This window comes from Lacerta agilis, chromosome 10, assembly GCF_009819535.1.
Source record: "Lacerta agilis isolate rLacAgi1 chromosome 10, rLacAgi1.pri, whole genome shotgun sequence".
Classification (NCBI taxonomy): Eukaryota; Metazoa; Chordata; class Lepidosauria; order Squamata; family Lacertidae; genus Lacerta; species Lacerta agilis.
The window spans coordinates 44463995-44488758 of NC_046321.1; the positions used below are offsets into that span (position 1 = coordinate 44463995).

Genomic DNA, 24764 nt, shown 5'->3' on the forward strand with positions numbered 1-24764 from the left:
GTATGTTTCCATTCTGTAAGATTCTAGCTATTGTTGTCTGTTTGCACTTTACGATGAAGACGCTGTCCAACTGTTGGATACCAACAGAGGCCTTACACAGTATTAGTTTTAAAGAAAATGTGACGGTAACATTCACATTGCTAAACTGGGAGCTGCTTGGCAGTGATGTGGGAGCAAACTATGCAGTAGAAAATGAATCTGCCCAGCAAGCCAATTTGCATAGAGTTACTCATGACATTGACTGGTGGAGTTTTAATTAGATTTTTTTTCCACAGCTCACCTCTCTTGTGCGGAGAAAAACAACTTCTAGCTCAATTAACAGAACCTATCAAAAAAAATTCAGAGCTCGTTAATGTTTCACAGCACTGCCCTAACATCTCAGAAGTTTCTGCTAAAAAACAACTCTTGGCCAAAAGGCAAGTTATCCTGGAAAGCTGTCTGTTCATATGTAACTCACCAAATAGACAGTCACTGCATGTAATTGCTAGGGTTTTATAAGTGCTTGTACTAGGTAGGTTCTTTTTGTACTTAGGCCCCACACCACCAAATCCATCCTGATCAGTACAAAACAAAAAACCCCAGTAAAATGTTGTTTGTAATGCTGCTCAAAACCATGGCATTTTCTGTTCAGTTTTCCTTTAAGTGTAGCTGTATGACAACTGTGTATGCTAGTTTTCTTACTCATGAATCATAGCAATTTTTTTAGAAAGTGCCCTTTGAAGGACCCTGTATTACTGCTGCACTTTTCAATAATTAAATTTATGTACAACAAATAATTGTTTGTGATGAACTGAAATTAAAGGTACACACATCTGAATTGTTGAGTGACGTATCTATTTGGTGATCACGACACAATGATTTAGTTTTGTGAGGAACAGCTTAAAATTCTGCAAATAAAATATCCTGCATCCACCGCTTGGCAGCAAGGGACAGGACACCCAGCTACACAAGACCAATGCTGTGTTGAAATTACACAAGTGTTGCACTCTGTGGCCATTAGCACAGTTCTGACTCCCTTTGAAGTGCTTTTAAGAACCTTCCATAAACACAATTAACACTTCATCTGTTTTATGGGGCCTTGTGTTCTACAGACAAAATAGTAGGAACAGGATTTTTTTTAATGGCACTTTTCTGTTTGTCAGAATGGTTCAAACAAAAACTGGAATCAACGCTCCATGAACTCGAGTAAAAAGTTGTCTTGAATATCATGGAAAGGTTGATACTAGGCTTTGCCTTTAAACTGAATGCTTGAATACTGAGAAAACAGGCTTTGGGGAGAAACAAAATCTGCAATAACAAATACAAAAAACACAAAATCCAAAACTAAGCAGCATAAAACAACTAAAAGCCAGACCCCCCAATCCCCTGCAAATACAAAATAAGCAGTAGCAGCAGCTTAAAAATCCAGTCCATTAATTAAAAGTGGACTGTAATAAGGTATTTGAGGCCATTAAAAAAACCTGCAAACAAGGAGGCCAAATGCACATTCCACAAAGATGGGGCTACCATTGTAAGGTCTTGAATGCCACTTAAGAGGGGTTTTTTTTTAAAAAAAAAGTTTATAACTGCTTTAAAATAAAAAGATACAGCTGCAGGCGGCCCTTCTAATAACCTGGTCTTGAACCATTTAAGACTTTAAAGATAACAATCAACACTTTCATTGGCTCTTTGAAAGCAGAATAGGTGGTGCAGAATATGTCCTTTATGTTCCTCTGAGAAAGATATTGTTTAGCCTGCACATGTAACTCAGCAGCTGTTTTCTATGAGTTAAAGCATGGGCAGGCAAGCTAAGCCCCAGGGGCCGGATCCGGCCCAGGAATCTGCGTGCTTTTACATGAGTAGAATGTGTGCTTTTATTTAAAATGCATCTTTGGGTTATTTGTGGGGCATAGGAATTCGTTTTTTCTTCTTCAAAATATAGTCCGGGGCCCCCACAAGGTCTGAGGAACAGTGGACCAGCCCCCTGCTGAAAAAGTTTGCTGATCCCTGAGTTAAAGCTCCCAGATCATCTTTAAAAGACAACATTTAGTGCACAAGACAGTAGTCTAATGTGCTTGTAACCAGGGCATAAATAGCACAAACACTTCAATAAATAAATTCAAATGTCTTTGTTTGTTAAATAGGGGAGGGGGGACCCTAACACCCAATGACCACCCTTGGTGGAAATGGGTAGTTTTACCTATAAAGTAACCTCAGGGGGGAAAACTGAAATTAGCACTACAAATTATCTTATAACATTTAGTGCAGAGAGATATCCCAAGCTACAGACCTGTTTAGTGGTTTCTGAAGTGAGATTTTGAATAAAGAAACTATACAGAATGCCATGTGTTCTCTTTCATGATGATTACTATGAGAAATCACTTTACAGCACACCAACCTATTTTTCAGCATGGTTTAATTCTGTTTATCATTAATTTGCTTCACTTTCGAAACAGAACTCCAGCTTCAGTTGGGTTGTTCTCGCTTAATAAAGCTCTAAAGACTCCAGCAGCAATGATGGATCTTTTACAACCCATGAAGGAGGTCTGTGGTTAGTTTTCATTAGATGTTATAGCATCATGTTAGAGCCCTGAAAAACAATTTTGGATAAATGCAGGCCCTGCAGTTTCTCAAAGTAGAAAGGGGTTGTGATAATATGCAACATCTACAATATGATAACTCTCTCAGATTCTAATGGGCCATGGCGACGAATACTTGCTGCAGGCTTGGTTATGCCTTTACTAGGATGCGTGATTTGAATTTGTAAGGAATTTTCCCGATTGCTGGAACATGAGCATAATGGTTTGCTTTTTCTTATCCTTGAACATAGCAGAATTTTGTGTCCTGGGAAAGTCACTATCCATCTCTGGCATGTGGAAGTATAATTGTAAAAACAACAAGAATAATGTACATATTGTACCCCTTACCCTTGGAGATATTTGGGAAATTTAGCTGGTGTCAGATTCCTGGTGCTGATTCAGGATAATGCTGTTGTGATGTCCCATCAAGTTAGCAAAGATTGTTGCCATTAACTTGTAGTTGGAAGTACTATAAACTTAAACCAGTAATTAAACAATGGAAACATCCATATTGGTGTCAACTTCAGCTTTAATGATGGAATTACAACTTGCTATAACAACTTCAAAGGGAATCGTTAAGTCTTCCCTATTTAAAAAAATTCAAAATAAATAGTACAAGTTTATTTTTTAAAAAAGAAAAACTTTTTTCAGTGTTTTCCACATCACCCTCCAGTCAGCTACTACCAAAGTCAAAACATAAAACAGTTTGCAATGCATCTTTGACAGATTAAGAACCTGACAAGAACACAAAATTAAAGCCTACCAAAAAAAAAACCCTACCTTTGGATCAACGCTGACCTATTTTTTGAAGCTTTGGGGTGTTTTTTTTTTAAAAAAAGCAAAACAAAACACCTATAGTAACCAGTGTGTTTTCAGCTTGAGACTGCTTGGACTATAAATTCTGTTGTTCCTGCAGTTCATAAAACACACCAAGAGAAGATGTAGGGGTAAGGAAAACACCAAGTTCAAGTAAAAATAAAAATTAAGATTCACATACTTGTAGATTGTCCTTTCTAGACTGAAATACAGTATTTAAATTTCAAGCAACCTGATTAATATTAAAATTCCAAACATCAACTTTTTTATGAGTTTCGATTGAAATAAGTGAATCCTAGGGGCTAGTTTAGAATTCAGCTGCTCCCAGATGCAAGGCAGTTTGCCACATCCAAGTTGGGCAGCCATTTTGGAACTGTGCACATGAGAATACGAACACAAATAAGGGTAACGTTTTCTTCCGACTTGCCAGCAGCACGTTCACTCTCCCTGCCAATGGCATTTCTTCCAAAGGACTTACCACTGCATACAGGAAATACTGCTTCCTAGCTCTGTTGGTGTACATTCTGAGGCCAAAATGGGGGGGTGGGACATGGAGCTTTCTTCCCTTACTCCACTGACTTAACCCAGGAAGACAACCAGCGTGCAAGCAGGAAGCAGAGCCCTCCTGCTGTCACTCTGATCTGGCTTCAAGACAGTTCCTTCCTATTAGAGGAAGAAAAAGCTGCCATTCTGAAACAAAGAAACAGCACTCAAAAGATGGGGCAAATAAATATGCAGTGGAAGGAGCAAAAAAAAGTGAGGGGGGTCACCACCGTTTTTTGAGTGGGTGGCGCTACCCTCTGAACCCCTAATTTTAGCAGAAAGGGCTCAGTGGTTAACTTTCCGCTCTGCTCTAGTGTAAAATCTTTTTCTGTGACGATGCTTTATGCAAAAGCCATGTTTGATGCATCTTGCTAAGAGGATTGCGCCGCTGCGCACAAAGTGTACACTCTCTGCCAGTTAACGGGGTATCCCTGGCAGGGTATATACCCTTGCACACAACTGGCCAACATGTGTGCTATAAGAAGCATTTAAATGTTAACACTTCCCTCTGCAAAGGCTTTTGGGTGGCTGGCACAAAGGAGCAGTTAACACCTAAACCTTTCCAATAATGTGACACATAGCCTTTGTAGAAAAATAATTCCAAAACTGATGTTCAACGCATAACCTGCACCACTATCCTATGTGACTCTTGATTAGGTCTCCGGTAAAAACAGTAAGACACGCACAAAGCACTACAGTATTACACATGAAATAATAATAATAATAAAATCTCCAATAAGATATGCCTTTGATACCTAATTCTACTTTTAAATTATTTGCTAACCATTTAATATATCAAGATTGTCTTGGCAAGTCTGAGATTAGAACCTCTCCCTCAAACCTCAATTATTTTGAGGGGAATAAGCAGCCAAAGTTTTTTTAAAAAAAATTAAAAGGCACACTTATCCAAGAGAACATACGTCTTGGAGTTGCATATATTCCCCACCAGGTGTCAGCAACTGGCAGATACTACTCAGAAATTTCAAAATTAATGCCCAAATAATTCAAAGGGAGGGGGAATGGTTGCTGCTCACGATTCCTTAAATTATATAAATTAAAAGTTACTCCAAACCAAAATCTTTTTCCCCCCTGGGTGGCCACAAATATAAATTTGAAAGTCTTTTGATACATTTATATAAAGGTTTGAATTGCACAACCATTTCTTTGATTTCATTTACACCTTACATACTTTAGATAAAAATACGGTAGTTCTGGAAAAAATAGTTACAGTGAAAACGCAATAGTCTTCCTCTTCCAATTATTTACCATGGTTCAGCAGCATACAGAATCCTAGTCAGTTTTTTAAAACTTGTATAGTTTAAACACAGAAACCAAACCAGAGATAGCTCAAGTTGCTCACAGCGCAAAGCTACTTTCCCTCCTATTCAGAAGGATTTTCTTTTTTCCTTGAGTTTTTAAATAAAACTAGGAGAATGGCACTATTTCGCCTCTTTCTACGCAAAGGTACAAAGTTTTGTGCTGAGATCAATGCAACTTCATCTTTCAGCATTGCAACAGTTGTGGATTAATTCTTTAAATGCTGTTTTTACTCATGAAAACCTCAACCAAGAATCTCGAGTGTATTTTAACAGCACATGCAAGACTGTGACTAAAGTGTGTGCTGGTTGCACACAGCCTCTATGCAATTCAGCTTTTACTGTATTTAGTAAATTATCTCTCAATAATAGCATCTGAATATATTAATTTCAGTAATACTAATCAGCATAAACACTCAACCGTCTTTACAACACACTAACCAACTTTTCTCCTGTTCCAACATTCTCACTTCTCTCCTCCCTTACCTTCTTTTCTACTTCCCCTCTACCTTCTCCAGCCCAGGCTACTTCAACACCTTCTGCATAACATTTGGAACACAATTGTTCATCCCTTCTACAATTAAAAATAATACGTATTTCAAAAATATCAGAAGAAAGGTAGTGCAAAAATCAATTTTGGTATCAAATAGTGTGCTAATCCTTATTCTAAACTGAGCTGAGATTTATAATAAAATCTAACTTGCACACCCCTTTAAGTTTTAAAAGCTACAAATTATAATTAAAGCACATAGCGTCTCGTGTTTCACGGGGTCTTTGAAAACAAGATTCATCATACAATCACAGTTAGCATGATGCAATCTTGAAAAGACTCGTGAAGTACGCACACAACACAGGTCTGCAAATATTGCAAATTCCCTTTGCTGCTACCTGCAAGATGTAAAAGTATGTCAAATTTACAGAACCACCTGTATGATAACAAAAAAAAGAGTCACATGTTTTAATGAGACAGGTACTCTTGCTCTTGGCTCTGGGGTTGGCATGCTATGCAATATTTGGTAATTTGCATTTTTCCTGAGTGTTCTTTGGCCCCATTTTAACCTGGTTTCCAGACTCCACCAAGGGCTTCTTCAAGTTTGTCTCTGTATGCTGCATAGCGTCTTTGTAAGATTTGCAGCTGCTCATCTTCTTCCTTGTCCAGTATACGCAAGAAGTTCTGTAGTTCAGGAACGCTAAAGGCTTCCCACTGTGGAGGGGAAGGGGGATTACAAAAAGCATGTAGATGATTAAAAATCTTAAAAGTACAGACTGGATTTTAACTGGTATCAAAACAGGTCCTTCTCTGGTCTACAAAAGAGCCTGAGAGTAGTACACTTGACAAACGTCAATTGGGAAATAGCTCAAAATACTGGCAGTGGAAAAGTAGGACTTGAAAACCCTCAAGAACCCCTCCAAGCTGCTTGATGCTATAAACAGAGGTGCCAACTTACCAAAAACTCTCCAGTTTCATGCTCACGCAGAACAAAACTCAGCATGTCCATCCTTGGGCCTGCCACCAACCGCAAATAAAGGGGATGTTCAATTTCTGAGAGCTTGCACATATACACTGAAAAAAAGTGTGAGATTAAAAGGGGAGGTGAGTAAATATGCATACAGAATTCCTGCTGAGCTAGGACTAGAACTAGATCAATATACACACAAAAAACACCTCCCCCCACCTCAAATGTTGCTGCACAAACAGAGAATTATAAGCAAAGTTCATTACGTGAGGCACAGCAACAATGACAACTGCCAAAGCAAAAAAGGAAAACGTTAAGCAAAACACCGAGACTTAAACATATTCAGAATACAGCGGTACCTTGGTTTACAACCATAATCCGTTCCGGAGGTCCGTTCGCAAACCAAAACAGGTTGTAACCCAAGGCACGTTTTTGCCAATGGGGCCTCCAAAATAAAATGGGTTGTAATAAAAAAATGGGTTGTAATCCAAAAAAAGTTTGCAAACCGGGACACGCACTTCCGGGTTTGACGTGTTTGTAATCCAAAATGTATGCAAACCAGACTGTTCACAAACTAAGGTACCACTGTACACAAAACTGTCAACAGTGTACATTGCAATCGGGGGGCGGGGAAATCTGTTACACCAGAAGTGAGCAGTTCACTAGCAGTGTTTTTCCTCAAGTTATCATTACTGTTCAACCAGTGAATGGCAGTTTCCTGCAACTTGTGGTTTAAAAAAACCAAACCACTTTATTTTACAGCCAAGACTCAAGTATATCTAAGGTGAACATTCCTAAGCACTGGAATGAAATCTTGCTCCTTCTGTTTGGCATGTGAAGCAATTTAGCATTCAAGATAGCCTTCTCAGTGGTGGCCCAACAGCAAGGGTAGCGAGAACAATTTCCAGAGACTTTCAAAAACAAGAACATTTATGCAGTTTCAGAAGGAATATAAGAAAGGCTGACTTAAACTAGCACTCAGTTCTTTTATCTTTTATGGTTCTGGTTTATGGCTCCATTGCTTGCTTATTTAAGAGTCTTGTAGCAAATGTATGCGATTTTATTAGACAATATTATTTATGTGCTTTTCAATTCATACACCATCTAAACAGAAAGATGGTAATGTATTTTCAAAAGATGATTCAAGAGCATGTTGTGTTTAGTAGGCCTAGTATTTAGATGTAAACAGGTCGGCCTATACAGTAGTGCAATGTGGCTGATCTAAACAGTGTTTGGAGGGAATCTATGGGTTGTGTATGGGATGATTTTGCCTTAGTAGAAAGCACTCACATTTTTGCTGTGACTTCTTATGTACTACAGCCCACTGCAGTAAAATCCATCAAGCTGAATAAATCTAAGTATTTACCAACACACTCTAGCGCTCTGTTATCTAGTGATACCTGGTTTTCAACGTGGTGATATATCACCAGGTAAACATTGTGATAAACTGATATATCACGATGTCTGAAATAAGGATGGAGTTTTGTAGAGGCTGCATCAGGCATGGGCTGGCTTCATGGTTTTTCCCACATTGTGGTTTTTGCATCACACACACACACATGTAAGTATTCACAATATATTGGGAGGTCAGAAATTATGAAACTGATATCACTATATGGCAGTGGTTTTCAACCAGTGCGCCATGGCCCCCTGGGGTGCCTTGAATGATGGTCAGGGGTGCCACGGGCAACTCTGTCCCTCTTCTCTTTCCTTCCCTCCCTCCTCTGCTGCCTTCTCTCATCTCTACCTCCCAAAGGCTTGCAAAGCTGTTTGTTGCAGCAGCCTTGGCTACAAGTTCCACAGGTGAATGGTGCTTCTAAGGCTGGCCAGGGGGTGCTTCCCAGGCCCCTGTGGGGCAGTAGGAGGAGACACCTCTCTTTGGGGCAGGGGAGGGGCAGCTCAGAGACCAGGGGTGGCAGCTGAAGCTGCCCTGAGAGGAGAGGAGACGAGGCTGAGGGAACACTTCACAAGGGAAAGTGTTCAAAAGGGGCTGAGGGGCTGGCGGCTCTGCAGGCAAGGGGTGACATAACTGGACTCCTGAGCCCCACATGGGTGCCGCAGAAAGAATGTAGTTGGTCAAGGGAGCCATGGACCCAAAATGGTTGAAAACCTCTGCTAGATGGGACTTCAAACCAGGGAGCCCTACTCCCCAAGTCTTAAGAGTACAGAGTGACTATATGAAGCAGAAACTCTTTCTTTCTTTCTCACTCACCCACCCTGATCATTCAGAAGATTTAGAAGCATACCTTGATCTTCCTTGTGACAACGTTTATAAAGCGCAAACTTGGCAGGGTTATCAGCCACCATGAACTTCTTGAGCAAAGCTTCAATAACTTCACGAACCGTGTTGGTGCTGCTGATGTGAAGGGTATTTGTGTAGCCGTTAGGCAAGCAAAAAGCTGTCTCCGAGTTGTTGTTGGCATGCTTCCCGGGATTCACGGGAGCCCGTACCGTGATGGGTCTGCACAGTTCCATCTGAACTTTGATGAAGCCGGTGTATACTCCACTGGAGTGCTAGAATACAAAAACACAAAAACTATAGGATTAGTTCTTTCAAAATAACCAGAAGCTCAAGGATCAGATACGTTTCCATACATCCATTTTTCTGCTCCCCCCTCTTTCTAATGCTTGCACATCACAATGTCGCAACAAAATCAACATAAAAACCCCAACACAACAGAAGCAGATGCAGACATAGCTTGGTTGGCTAGAGCATGGTGCTGATAATCCCAAGATTGCAAGTTTGATCCCCATGTGGGACAGCTGTATATTCCTGTACTGGAGGGAGCTGGGCTGGATAATCCTCAGGGCCCCTTCCAATTCTATACTGTCTGGCATATACTGTATATATTCGAGTATAAGCTGTGCCAAATATAAGCCAAGGCACCTAGTTTTACTACAAAAAACTGGGAAAGCTTATTGACTCGAGTGGAAGCCAGTTCACCACACCACAAACCTCCTGGTGGGCTGGAGTGCGTGTGCGTGTGTCGGAGGCGGCAGAAGAAGCATCAGCCCAAAAGCAATCCTTCCTCCTCTGCCGCCTTTGCCATTGTCAGCTGCGGCGGAGGAGGCAGCAGCAGCCCGAAAGGGCTTCTTTCGGCTGCTCCTTCCTCCTCCTCCACCGCCTTTGCCACTGGCAGTGGTGGCAGAAGTAGCAGCCCAAAAGGGCTGCTTTCGGCTGCCTCCACTGCCGCCTTTGCCGCTGTCGGCTCCTATGCCTGCCCTCTCTCGACGCTTGTCCCTCGCCCGCCGCTCGCAAGAGCAGGCATAGGAGCCGTCGCCTGCCTCACTCGAGTATAAGCCGAGGGCGGCTTTTTCAGCACAAAAAATGTGCTGAAAAACCTCGGCTTATGCTCAAGTATATACAGTAATTTCTTTTAAAGTGTTTACTAGCTAGCAAGAAAGGGAACCACCCAGGTTTTGTGGGGCAAGCAGATATAAAACGGAATGCGGCCATTGAAAGCCACATTCAAATTTTCTTCCATCGTTGATGAAACGTAGAGAAAGGCCCCTCCACCAGATGTTAAGGCAGTGTGCTCTTTAAGTAACCTGGGCCCAAGCCTTTTAGGGCAAAGGTGGGGAAACTGCCAGGCCACAGATCAAATTAGGTCCACCAGGTCTTGGAGAGAGACAAAGCACAAACATCTTTCCTATGCTTCATAGAATCTATGACGTCAAGCACAGGGGAATTTCAAGCCACAGCTAAAATGAAAACAAATTAGAAGCACACCCCTGATTCTTCCTTTGAATTCAAGTTGGCAATACAAAAGATCTTTCTCTGCGGGTGAGCTTGCCATGAATGCCAATCAGCTGACTGGGGCCTACAGCAATGCCTGCTGAGATCTGCTGCACTACCGATCTCTACACAAAGCAGAGTTTGCTCTCAAAGTATGGCTTGTTGGGTCACCTTGATTGTTAGGGCATGTCAAAATGGCCCTGAAAGGGGTAGGGGAGCTCAGGATTTGGCCTGCCAGCCAGATCCCATTCTCTGCCCCTGTTGTAGGGGCTTTAAAGGGTTAATTTTCAAAACATCAACTTGTGCCCAGAAACAAACTGGCAGTGTGCAGCTCTTGCAGAACAGGTGTCCCATGATCCCAAGGGCAAGTACCCACTAGCTTCCTTGCTCCAGCACACTAAATCAACTGGAACTTTTGAAGATCCATGACACTGCTGGATTTAACTAAGGCATATGCTGAATTTGCTGGTTTTCATTTTCCCCTCCTTGACTGCAAACCAATAAGTTAGCACCATTCTGCTATATAGTGTTTAGGAATATTTTAAGTACAAATACATAGAATGGGGGTGTGTGAAGTAAGTTATATGATGATAAGTATATTTTGTCCAAGTCCATATACCCAAAGCATACAGTGGTGATTTGATGTTGCCACTACGCACCCCAAAACTAAAAAAAAAAAAACTTTACACAAAGTCTTACCAATGTCATCTTTAGCTTGTCAGTGACATCTGAATTGTACGTCTGGACTTTTTCCTTGATTGCTTCTTTGGTGAGAAAAGTGTGAGCTTCTCGCTCTTTCTGAACATCCTAAAGCAAAACAGATTTGATGGTTTTAAAGATACCAAAAATATATATATACTACTACTTAATACTTATTGAGCACTTCTAGCTACTGAACTAGAGGTTTTAAAAACGAGAGGTGATGTACAAAAGTTTTAATGTAAATGTATGTATTCCAAATTAGGTCACCATGCATTTAAAGCACTATTGTGTCACAGAATTGTTGGAAGTGGTAGTTTCTGATGGGTGCTGGGATTTGTAGCTCTACGAGACCAGTAGACTACAGTTCCCAAAATTGTCTGTGGCTCTTAAAGTGGTATAGTAGCGCTTTGAAGGTCTGCTGTGGATGCGATTGTCCAATGTACATGGTGGAATCAACCTTTAGCTTTCAATGAATGGCTTAGGAGCAGGCAGCAAGTGGAATTGGATTGATGACCTTATGCTCACAAAAGGACCATATAGCAGGTGTTCTGCAGATTCCTTCACTCCCCTGAATTCCCTAGCATCCCTGAAAATCAGCTCCTGAGATTTCCTGCTGAGAGAAATCAACAAACTATGCCTCCCTTGCTAGTCGGTTAAAAGAAACATCCAAATGAATCACAAGCCAATGGACACCAAATGGATTCATACCCAGAGAGTGGAAGAACAAGTCACTCACATATCTAATCATCATGCTTCCATGTTGTCTGACTCCCTACCAGACTAGAAAATGAATTTATGGGCTTTGGACAAGATGCAGAAATGATTTCTGTCTCATCCAAAGAAATCTGAAATCAATGTACTGCAATATTCACATTGCAGAATACAAAGCACCAGCAAAAGTGGTGCACTTAAGACAACGCGGGTGGCGCTGTAGGTTAAACCACAGAGCCTAGGGCTTGCTGATCAGAAGGTCGATTGTTCGAATCCCCGCGACAGGGTGAGCTCCCATTGCTCAGTCCCAGCTCCTGCCCACCTAGCAGTTCGAAAGAACGTCAAAGTGCAAGCAGATAAATAGGTACCGCTCTGGCGGGAAGGTAAACGGCATTTCCGTGCGCTGCTCTGGTTCACCAGAAGCGGCTTTGTCATGCTGGCCACATGACCCAGAAGCTATACGCCGGCTCCCTCGGCGTAATGCGAGATGAGCGCCGCAACCCCAAGAGTCGGATACGACTGACCTAATGGTCAGGGGTCCCTTTACCTTTAAGAGAACCACTTTGAAACAAAGCATGCCCAAATGTAATTGTGTTCACTTGTCCACTATTTGTATGGAAAAGAATTATTGCCAAGGCATCTTATTTCATGATACGTCTCTCCAAAGCTATGCAGAGTTTGAGCATGTAGCAACTGATTTACTTTGAATCATTTAACATTGGATGGCAACTGTTATGCAGAGAGCTAATGTGGTACAGAAGTCACTGGAAATTGGGGGGGGGGGCAGGGAGAAGAAGAGACAGAATTCCTAATGCCCAGTTCTAATCCCCATTTAGCTATAAAGCTCACAGTGTGAGCAAACCTGCTCAAACTTGGTGTGAGAGCAAAATGTCCCTAAGTTCCTTGGACACAAACTGAAGATGTTAAAAAAAATTATTCTCAAGGAATTGACGGGGGGGAAAACCTTTAACAGACAAGCACCCCAACTGAACCATTCTTGAAATGAAGATTAATCCTTAAATGAGGAAGGGTATATTTTCCTTACCCCAATTTGACCATGGCCAACAAATAACCAAAAAGCAATGTGAAGAGCTACTATTTACACAGGAGGGGGGCCCAGCTTAGCCCTTACTAGATTTCCATTGGTTAGTTTTAACCTAGTTGTAAAAAAAAGTAAGTTCTTATCCCAAAACAGCTTTCTCCAAGTGGCATATTTACAATCCAATGCAAATACATTCCCTAAGAGCAGGATATCTTTCAGAGGGCATTTGCTCTCAACCCATATGGAAAATTGGTGTTATTAATACACTTCCATTATTTGCACGAACACACCATATATAGCCTGAAATTATTGCAGCTCTCAACTTTAGTGAACTGAAACGTCTATTTAATTGCCTTCACTTGAAAGTCATCTCATCAGGCATATCTAACACAGGATCAAAATACTCAGAACATACCCAGGAATGGTTACTAGGCCATTGCTCTTCCAAACAGAAAGCTTCCACTTAAGCTGCTGGGTGTGTATCAAGACCCTTTCATAGAATCATAGAACTGTGGAGGATCATCTAGTACAAACCTCTGCAATGCAGGAATACGCAGCTGTCCTATACGGGGATCAAACCTGCAACCTTGGCATGCTCTAAGCAACTAAGCAGGTTGATCTAAAAAGCATTAAAGGTAAAGGTACCCCTGATCATTAGGTCCAATTGCGGACGACTCTGGGGTTGCGGCGCTCATCTCGCTCTCTATAGGCCGAGGGAGCCGGTGTTTATCCACAGACAGCTTCCGGGTCATGTGGCCAGCATGACTAAGCCGCTTCTGGCGAACCAGACCAGCGCACAGAAACTCCATTTACCTTCCCGCCAGAGCGGTACCTATTTATCTACTTGCACTTGACGTGCTTTCGAACTGCTAGGGGGCAGGAGCTGGGACCGAACAACGGGAGCTCACCCCCGTCGCGGGAATTTGAACCGCCGACCTTCTGATCGGCAAGCCCTAGGCATAAATCAATCAGTATGTTTCTATTAAACACACACATACACTACAACTGGGCGATATATCAATATATATCATCCATAACTGGTTTGAAGTCCATATTGAGATATCGGTTTCATGATTTTTAACCTGGCAATATATTGCGAATCATGATATGTGTGTGAGTCTGTGTCCCATACAAAAATCGAAACGTGGGAAAACCCATTAAGCCAGCCAATGCTCTCAATTTCTGCAGCCCATGTTAACTCTGGTGGCTCAGTTCTCCCCTGCCTCCTGCAGGGAGCAGCGAATCACAAGAGCAGGCACTGGCAAAAATCACAATGCAGGAAAAACCGTGAAGCCAGACCATGCCTGATGCCTCTACAAACCTCCGTTCGTATTTCAGACATCGCAATATAGTGGTATTTCACAATGTTTAGCTGGTGATATATCACAATGTTGAAAACCAGGTGCCACCCGGCCCTAACATGCACACACACACACACACACACACACACAATCAGTTATCAAAACCAGTTTATGTGCAAGCTAGTTTTGTGACCCTGTAGGAAGGCCAGTCAGCTGCTATTGCTCCTTGTTTCATGCAAACAAGCGTGCAAGTTTCTGCTACTGCAGAAAACTGAACCATCAAAAACCAAAAATATAACACAATTTATTTTTTGTATGCCTGTGTATGTGAGAGAGTACAAATGCGAGAGACTTATATGTACTTGCGATACTAAAGTAACCGATCACGTTTATCATGCTCTCACTCCAAAACCACAAGTTTTGCCATACCCTATATGGTTGTGCTTTAACTGCTGGCACACAACCCAGTTCTAAACAGAGTAGGTTGTTTAAAGTTTGAAGCTGCAAGAATAGCATTTAGATTCCTGGCACTTGATTTACAGCAAAAGGCACAGCAGGTTACCCATCCATTTACAATGGAATAAAGGGTTTTGTTTTGATGGAATATACTTTTCATACAGGCCCATGTGACCTTGTGTCGATTTGTAAAAAGAAAGAAGAAAACTTGGAACTTGGTATGTAAATGAATAATTTACCAGTTGGTATTTTGTTACTGGGAAACAGAGAGAGAATGAATCTGGACTAGAACTCTGAAAGTGTTTTCATCACATTTTACTAGGATTCAGGGTAGCAGACATTTTAAGAGAGAGATCTGCCCCTAAACGAAGCAATGAATCAACACTATCCACTAAACCACACTGGCTGAGGTGCAGCACAACACTTGAGACTTTCACAAGGATGTTTACTGACTTGGTACATTCACATCCTGCTTTTTTATCAGAGTCCTCAAAGCAGCTAATATTTATGAAATACAGAAGATACACCAGGATCCAAATACTCACAAAACAGAATAGCCAACATCTTTCCTTTCCATCATAGGAGGATAGGGGATCCGGTCTGACTGCAGCAGGCCCAGATGTTCTTCTGTGTTATTCAATGAGACACCCTACTAACACCCAGGAGCTTCCATAGCACACTAATAAGACTGGGTGATATTATCGATACAGTGGTACCTCGGGTTACAGACGCTTCAGGTTACAGTCTCCGCTAACCCAGAAATAGTACCTCGGGTTAAGAACTTTGCTTAAGGATGAGAACAGAAATCGGGCAGCAGCGGCGTGCGAGGCCCCATTAGCTAAAGGGATGCTTCAGGTTAAGAACGATTTCAGGTTAAGAACAGACCTCCAGAACGAATTAAGTCCTTAACCCGAGGTACCACTGTATATTGTTTGAAGTCCATATCGTGATATCGGTTTCACAGTTTTTGACCTGGCCATATATTGCAAATCATGGGTGGGTGTGCATGCGCTATGAAAAAAAAAATCACAATGCAGGAAAAATCGTGAAGCCGGCCAATGTCTCCGCATACCGTAGTTCCATCCTTATTTCTGACACTGTGATATATCAGCATATTGAGATGTTTAAGCTTGGCGATATATCGCGACACTGAAAGCCAGGTATTGCCCAGCCCTGCACACTCACATATTGCTGACAAAACGATACACGACGCATCTCTAAGCAGTATCATCAACTTCCCCTCTGAGAATCCACGTTTCCTCAGACTACCACCCTGAAAACAACGGTGCTCATCTGAATCAATCCCTGTGATCATGCACAGATCCTGATACAAGCTTTTCTTGTCTGCATACGGTTGTTATGTAACTATCACTATGTCTACGTGCTCTAAGTTGTACTCTTATTCTCTGTTTCAGCTTGTATTTTGGAAAATACAAAAGGGGCTGGAAAAACGCTACCTCTGTTCAAGTCATTGTGCACAGTGAGAACAATGCACCAATCCTGAGCAGAAATCGCTGTATGTGATTCCTGCCTCATTTACCTGGGATTCTGATTCCCAGTAATCTGCTCCCTGTATCTGCTCTGGTACCAACCGTGTGGTGTCTGGGTCCCCCCCACCACCACCAAGGGCTGCATTACTTAGCCCCCGCCTCACTCCCAATCCTGGGATCCCTTTGCAATGCAGGGAAGAAATAGAAATACTTTTAAACAAAATTGGGGGGGTGGGGAATAAATATCAGCTTTAAATAATAGTTACATGCACCAGCAGGAATGGAACCTGCAGCAATTGGATGCATTTAACTCACCTTGAACGAAAAAGGATGCTCTTTGAACTGCACTGGAAGAAAAACAAAACCACACATGCGTGTACCCACACATTGCTTTTTGGACGCAAGCCACTGGATCAGATTGTAAATAAACAAGTTATTCTACTAGCTCCGGAAAGAGGCCATCAGGAAGCACAGCGAGAGTGGCTTTGTTCTTAAGAGTGCAGGGAATAGTGTTGCGTTGACTTTGTAATTCAAGTTTCAAACACTTTCTTCCTTTTTGAACAGCAGCTTCCCTGTTTGTAAGCTCAGGAAATCGCAGTCACAGGGAAATTTGCTGCTCCACCCATCCTTTAAGACAAATTTTAAGATTTCAAGGTAAAAATGCCATAAAGCTCCCAATAGCACAACACTATTCTGCCCTGAGTGGAATAATAAGTCTTAAAAAAAAAAACCACCACCACCCAGTAACCATTTATCAAGATTTGATAAAACAAGAATATTCTTCCACCAATCAAAATAATCAGTTCTCAACAATATATCCAGATATACTGGTTTAAAGCAGAGTGGAGTTTTAAAGATTAGTTTTTAATTGCTTTCCGTCGTTATCTTTGCTTTGTGTCTTCTCACTATCTTTTTTTAAATTAAATCATAGGTGCTACTGCTCTTTTAGAAAGAATTTCAAATTAGATGTCACCAATTTAGGTAGCAATCCTATGCACGAAAAGCTGGTGCAAAGTTATGCCAGATCCAAACCTGCTGCTCTGCCTAAGCCTGGCAGGGAGAAAAAATAGCTTTTAAAATACAGTGGTACCTCTACTTATGCGCACCTCTGGTTATGTATCCTTCGGGATACGCATGAGGCAAACCCGGAAGTATTTTTCTGGGTTTCACTGCACACGCATGCGCAGAACCGCTGTACCGCACCGCACGCATGCACAGAACAGGCACCTCTGGTTGCGAAAACCTCAGGATCTGACTGGAGCTCCGGATTCCATCTGCAACCGGAGGTACCACTGTGGTGTTATATGCCCGGTCATCAGGTCACATGACTTAAGCTTAGCATCCAGCCTAAGTCCCCCCTCTCTGGTTCCTCCCTGGGGCCTTACCCTTGTCTCAGCTCAGCTGGCTGAGCCCCAGGTGAGATAGTTATGTTCCATCTGATCTAGCATTCCATTGCATACATTGCCGCTAGTGAAAACAACTGCACTAGGGAGTTCAACCTGATAATTGTGGTTAATTCCAGCACAGCATTAACAACATTTTCTCTCTACGGGCCATGGATCTCGGACTTTGTACCTTGAGCGTGTTCCATTTTTAGCAAACAATTCCGAGCACGTCAGGAAGTGTTGTGACCATTCTTAGCTCATCAGCTGAGAATTCCATTCATCCAGCCTGGTGTGCTCACTTTGTATTATTCAACAGCACCTCAACATCATAACGTGACTTCAAAAATATAATCTACATACTGAGAAATCAGAATAAAGAGTATGCTGTTGGGATTTTAAGGTCTTGGGGCAGAAGCACACAAAAAATTACACACAACTCTTTTTTATACCTCCAAAGAATATCGATTAATTTCCACATTCAGTTTATCCATCTCATGGGGGGGGGAGACTCATGTAGAAGTTCACATTCACTCCTTCAATGGTAACACAAGAAGGTTGTTCTATACCAGGCATAGGCAAACTCGGCCCTTCAGATGTTTTGGAACTACAACTCCCATCATCCCTGACCACTGGTCCTGTTAGCTAGGGATGATGGGAGTTGTAGTCCCAAAACGTCTGGAGGGCCGAGTTTGCCTATGCCTGTTCTGACTTCTTCCACTCTGCAGTTTTAATCTGAAATCTTAGGCGCAGTACTGTGCCCAGAGCTCAGTACTAATGAAATTCCCTGTCGCAAAATGCACCTAGAACAATGGGAGTTTCAAACACTGCACTTGCCTATTGATAACGGAGCAATTCCATTTATAACATTATTTTTGAGCAGTAAAACATCTTCAGATTTAGTTGTAACTATTAGGTTCTAATACACACCAGGGAACACAGCTTTAAAAGAGCAGATATACAATCAGAAAAGGGATTATGTATAGAGGGAAAATGCATTTTTAATCAAAACATAGAAAAAGTCCTGCAAGATCAAACGGAATGTAAACAGCATTCTGCCAAGCTTAAAACAATTACTGTGGATATCTCAGAGTGGAAATATGTAGAAGCAATAGTGATAGTTATTTTAGCATCTATACCATGGGTAAACAAACTAAGGCACGGGGGCCGGATCCGGCCCAATCGCCTTCTAAATCCTTAAATTATCACCTACACCTGGATTAATAGGAAGTGCCACATCCAACCTGTGAGTTTTGTCAAAATTTATACAAACATATAAGGAGAATAAGGGACATATATTATTAACATTAACAGCCCAATTAAGAAAAAGGAAATATAAATGTTACTTTGGACATTTTTATCTCGCTTTTCAGCCACAAAAGGCTCCCAGAACAGCTCACAAACATCAGTGATAAGACAGCCCCTATCTTCAGGCTCACAATCTTAAACAGACATAACACCAAAGGAAAAATGACTGGGTGGGAAGAAGGGAAAAAGCAAACTCAGATACAAGTTCTTAGTTACAGATTTCTTGTAGCAACCAGGTAGACTGGAAAGATTTGGAGAAAAATCATGGGCTGTGCTGGAAAGACCAACAAGTTCTGGAGAGGTCCTGAAGTCCAACCTCTTGTTTTCTCACAGCCTAATAGAATAGCAGCTGCTGTCATTGGAGAGAGCAGCCTGTTAAAACTGGTATCTTAGCAGAGCCAAGATGCTATGCTTAAATATTTAAGCTTATCCACCGCAACCAACTCCCAAAAGGGCTACACACAATGCAATACCGCACTAAATGTCCACACCAGGAAATCTGACACAATTCTTGGACAAAGATAACAATTTCATTTAGTAAAAACACCCATAACTTGGACAAGCACACTGGGTTACGTCAGCTGTGGGAGACCATATGATTAAATGTGAATCCATGCAGTATATAAGGATAGCATGTTGAAATGCTGAAAGCACAAAGCCCAAACGCATGTGAAATGGAAGCATAGCCATTATGACGGCATCCCTACACTCAGACACAGGTAGCCTCTTTTCTTTCTTTGTCAAATCTGAAAAATATACCAGTCTCAAACTGCCTTAAATTGAGAATTATCTTTGTTTTAACTTCAGAAGACCAAGAGAAGGAAAGAGGGAGATGCCTCAGGAAATAAAACATGCCAACAATGTGCAGTGCCAGCTCTGCAAGTACAGCTAAATTGCTAGCAGATGGGTGGAGAGACTTACATTTGCTGCTTCCTTTGACCTCATTGCCCATGTGCTTGTCCCCTTCTCCAAAGGGATATGCAGGCACGCAAACTGCAGGAGCAACGCATGCCTGCTTATTTACTAAGAACAAAGGGGGCCCCCCTACAACTCCCTGCCTTCTATGTACCTTAAGCAATACAAAAACAATTCATTGTATGTACTCAAAACAAGACGAGATTTTTTTTCATAAAACTAACAACCCACAAACTAAGTTTGCTGCTGCTGCTGCTCAGGCAAGGAGCACAAAGCCTATTTTGACTCAAAGGTCTTTTCACTTGGCAACATGCTCAGAATGATTCAATGTGCGCTGCTGCCAGTGGCAGCAATGAGCACAACCAGGTTCCAGTTCACCCTAGATGCTCCCTGCCAGCCCCCCTTCAACAGATTTTGCACTGATGTGTTGAACATGACCTATATTATGTGTCTGGCTCACTGGGTATGGATCAAGTAGCCATACACCTGATCAGGTAAGAACAAACCAAGTCTTTAATTATAAACGCTAGTTACCAAACAAAAGCAAGGGTGTGTGCTTTTGTTAAGTAGCTTTCAAATCTAATGAGGGCCTAGATGACATACTTTGGGTTGCTTCACAAATACTGTACAGAAGTGTCAATCCAGAGTTGAGCATTGGATCAGACTCCTGCACTTTACACACTTCTGCTTTCTCTCTCCCCTTGCACACACTTTTATTTATTTTTTTAAACCATGGAAAGCCCTTTGCCATTACACCCAAACCCACAAGTTATGGTTTCCACAATCCCCTCCAAGCTGGAATCAAACTATGGCTTGGAGGGGGTGCATAATTCACAGCTTGTTGATTTGTGACCTATGCGCATTTGACCTATGATTTCTATGAAAGCAAAAGTACCGGTAGCTAACTGAAACACAGCCAGTAACAGGAAGGAGAGGCAATTCACAAGTAATTCCAACCATAGTCTTGACAATTACCAGGAAACTCATCAGCTTTCTAAATGAGGAAATCAATAGAAACTTAAAAAAAAAAAAAAATGTCGACAAAAAACTCCACTCCAGATTTACAGGAACTGAACCTCAAATGCAAGGTAACAGGTTTCCCACTACCCCACAGCATTATTTCAGAAATGCAGCAACCCTCAAATATTTGTTCTAGAATCAGTGTTAGGAAATAGTGTGGTTTAGAGGTTAAAATGTTGGGCTAGGACCTGGAAGGCCAGGTTTCAAAACCCCACCCAGCTGTAGCTACACAGCCATGAAGCAACTGGGTGAACTTGGTGACCAGTTACTGTTACTTAGGCCTAACCTACCTACCTTACAGGGTAGTTGTGAGGGTAAAATGGGGAAGAGGAGACCACAAACCATGTATGCTCCCTTAAGCTCCACGAAGGAATACTAATAATTATTATTTTTTTGTTTATTTATTTATACCCTGCCCATCTGGCTGGGTTTCCCCAGACACTCTGGGTGGCTCCCAACTGAATATTAAAAATACAATACAGCATTAAACATTTAAAAACTTTCCTAGACAAAAAAGAGGGGTTATAAAAGTAATGAGGAAGCAGACGGTTCCACTGGTCTCAACATATTTAAGGACAAGTATTATGCTCATGGATTCTAAGTTAATCAGTTTATTATACCCCAGTTCCTGGCCACATAAACAATCTGTGCCAAATACAAACTGTAGGGCTTAATAGATATTTATAAAGCAGTTTTGCAAGAGCTCAGAGCACTTCCAATATGGTACCACACTAAAGATAGGACACTAATCTCCTTATCACTCAGGTCAGGCACTAAAAAAAGTATAGAATATCAGCATAGCTCACTCTGAAGCACTCACGCTATCATTTTGGTGGCCTAGGTGTTTTAGATTCTAAATGCTACATATGGGTTTAATCTGTTTTATAGTATTTTCTGCTCTTGGTATTTTACGTTGTTTTATGTGGTCTTCATATTTATACCAGTACTTGTTATTGTTTTTACTTCTTCTGCCACAGTAGGCATTCAAGAGAGGCTTCTAACCTGAGAAGTATAATATACAGAAACCAAAATCCTCAGCTTTGAAGATTTTATAACAAACCACACAATACTAAAGGCCACTGTACTTTCTCTGCATGACTAGTGGGGTATCAACATGTTTTAGTCAAAGTGGGAGTTCCAGCAATTGACACACAACTCTCTCCCACAGATGTATCAAATGCCAAGTTTAAAGGAAGAGGAAAAGATCAGCTTAGTCCACAATTCTTAAAAAGAGACATAATCTTCGGTAAAATCCACTTTGTCCCTCTCATATTTCGATTCGTTCCGCCAGAATTCTGTGTTGCTAGTTCACAAAGCTTCCACACTCCTTGTTCTTCCACTGTGTCTCTGCCCCAATCTTTCTTTCCTCCAACTTGGGCAACCTCAACTACCCAAACACCTGTTGTCCTCTTCAGTGATTCTACCTACTGTAGCCCAAAGTTTGTCTTATGCCTGGAGCTTCCTCCAAGCAAATTTGCTTGGTGCCACTTTTCTCTTCCAAATCACAGCTCACAGCCTGCTCTTGTCTTCAAAACCTTTACCTCAATTCTTTAGTCCTCATTCCCCAACAGAAATAAACCCCATAATTGCATTTGCTAGCATTCATCCTCAGCTATTCTTCCTTTTTGCTTTTTCTACACTGCATTGCTTTGTTACCTTTGCTGTTCCTATCAACCTCCTAACTTTCTTTAGGTCCTCTAGGGTAAATTCAGAATGTGAGCTACTTTGGAGGATGGACTACTCTTGCTTATGTTACTCTATAAAACAGTATGTACACTCAGGACACATACAACTTAAATGCAGTGTGTTGCTTATACTCCTTATCTGCCTATTCATGCCCACTTTTTAATCACCGACTGTGTTTCTGAATCAGTGCCAAGGAGTGAAGGCTGAACACTGCCCTGTTGACATCATAAGGAATGCTGCAACATGTTGCCTGCAGCAATCTCCTAGCAACTATTAAGAGTCCCTAAATATTGAAAACCACTTAGGAATAGCCAAAGCCAATCTACATATTGACAAGACAAGGTTATCCTTACACCTTAGGATGTACAAAGCCCAGGAATTACCGGTAATACTAGCTGAATTCTTAACCACTGCTGTCACCCTGATCCTCTCTGAAACTGCTGTTTCAAAACACAAAGTTTGGCAGTACCTTATTCCATTATCATTCCACTATGCAGAAGACAAAAGCTCTGGCACCCTGAGAGTCAGGTGGAAATCCTGCAATTCTAACAAGATCACAGCCAGCTAAACTTAGTTTAACAGCTTTAAGAAATTAATAGCAAAATATTAGATGTCTATTAACAGAATCTCAAAGCATTTAGAACACCACATCACCACCACTGCATTTTAAATCATGACATGCATTCTTGAAATTATTTTGTGAAGGAGAAAAAAATAACCTCCACATAATGACCCTAAAAAGAACCCTGGAGTTTATGATGTCCAAATTTAAATGCAACACTGCCATATGAGAAGCAGGTGATGCACACAACTGACATGTGTTTTAAAAATGTACTATTTTTCTAACACGTTTAGAATAGTGTGCTAGCATCATATTTGTAAAACACTCCATGCATGGAGTTTGGGGTAAAAGTCTTTTAAATGTTTTGGTTAGTTGAAGGCCTTTTCCATGTAAATTCCCATTTAAATACAACTACCTGTGTCACGTGCATAAGGTTTTACAGAAATAAAGTGCAGCAATTTTAAAAACTATTTGTACAGTACTTTCTAACTATTAAAAATCCCTGGATATTGAAAACCACTTAGGAGCAGACACAGACAACCTCCACATCATTATGAAGGGAAGATTATACCCCAGTTAAGGCTCCGTTAGTGTGTTAAAAAGAGTTCTATTGATTATGATTGCCGGGGTGCGGCTGAGAAGACGAGGCAAAAAATCCGTTACCTCCCAGGGAACTATAGTTTTTTTAAAATTTATGCGCTTTCCCAGAAATCCTACAACGGTTTGCAGAAGAGTGGTGGCTGCAAGACCATGCGGTTTCAGGAATAACGCATGAGCAATCAGACTTCTCTTTTTCCCGGTCGCATCATGGGAGATCTTTTTTTTTCCCGCCTGGAGAAGTTCTGGCTCACGAGGAAGTTAATCTACTGAAAAAGCACGCTTTTCACAACCAAAGGTCGTAGCAACGCTGCTCGAGCTAGCCCAACGGCTGGAATCCACACGTGCAGTTTCACCGGCAGCCTGGCGCGGGGGTGCGGAGAGAAACCTTGGGGCTCGAGTCCCCCACCCCCCCCCCCACCCCAATGCTTCTGCTGCCTGGACTCTGCTCCCTCTGCGATCATCCGGAAGCGGCACCCGACACCCTCCAGGTCCCGCTGGAACTTGGGGAAGGAGCGGGGGAAGCGCCACGAGGGACCCGGGACTTAGTTTGGCGTGGGGTGCGGGGACAGAGAGAGAGCCTGGGAAGAGCACGTGGGGCTGCCGGGGAAGGCGCGGCCTGCTGCGGGTCAGGCCAGGGCAAAGGCGCTCTTGCTCGGGACAGGGAGGATTCCCGCCCTGCGAAAGGAGGGAGATGGGGGGGCGGGCGGACGGGCGCCTCGCTTACTTGCAGACTCGGCTTGGCTTTGGCGGGGCAGCTCCTGAAGAAGGAGGTGCGGGCGGTGAAGAAGAACTCCTCCGACTCGGACTCTTCCCAGCTGCTGTAGCCGCTGCTCATGCTGCTAGTCCCCGTGGCGCGCCGTCCGTGCAGCAGCAGCAGGGGGGCCCGGGCGTCCCCGCCGCCACCACCGCATGGAGACCCGCCAGGCCGGAGCTCGGCGGCGGACAAGTCCCGTGGGTCGCTGCGCGCCGCAGCCTCGCCGGCGGCGCACTGAGGCCGGCTATCTCGGACGCGCTTCCGCGGAGGCAGCGCCGCCTCCTGCCCAGCCAGCCAGCCAGCCGGGCCCTCCTCCCTCCTTCCTCCTTCCTTCCCCCCCGAGTGGCCGCGACTGGGCAGCTTCCCTGAGCCGCCACCTGTGTTGAGGCTGGGCGGGAGCTTCTGGCTC

At 42.5% G+C, this 24764-nt stretch overlaps 1 protein-coding gene across 1 annotated transcript; it reads right to left on the reverse strand.

Moving 5' to 3' along the window:
* Positions 1-5004: 5004 nt before the first annotated feature.
* On the reverse strand, positions 5005-24533 carry RASSF3 (Ras association domain family member 3). Its single transcript, XM_033162098.1, has 5 exons — positions 24326-24533; positions 11126-11233; positions 8937-9204; positions 6682-6797; positions 5005-6437 (listed from the first exon to the last, which is right to left on the reverse strand). Exons 1-5 carry the CDS (start codon positions 24434-24436, stop codon positions 6288-6290), a joined length of 753 nt encoding a protein of 250 aa, XP_033017989.1. The 5' UTR covers positions 24437-24533; the 3' UTR covers positions 5005-6287.
* Positions 24534-24764: the final 231 nt, after the last annotated feature.

Excerpts from the sequence above, each read along its gene's own strand:
- RASSF3 (XM_033162098.1), bottom strand. The coding sequence starts at position 24,436 with ATGAGCAGCGGCTACAGCAGCTGGGAAGAGTCCGAGTCGGAGGAGTTC. Across the intron at positions 11,234-24,325 it reads AAGCCAAGCCGAGTCTGCAA|GATGTTCAGAAAGAGCGAGA; the intron begins GTAAGCGAGGCG and ends GTTTTGCTTTAG. Across the intron at positions 6,438-6,681 it reads ATGAAACTGGAGAGTTTTTG|TGGGAAGCCTTTAGCGTTCC; the intron begins GTAAGTTGGCAC and ends TCCCCTCCACAG.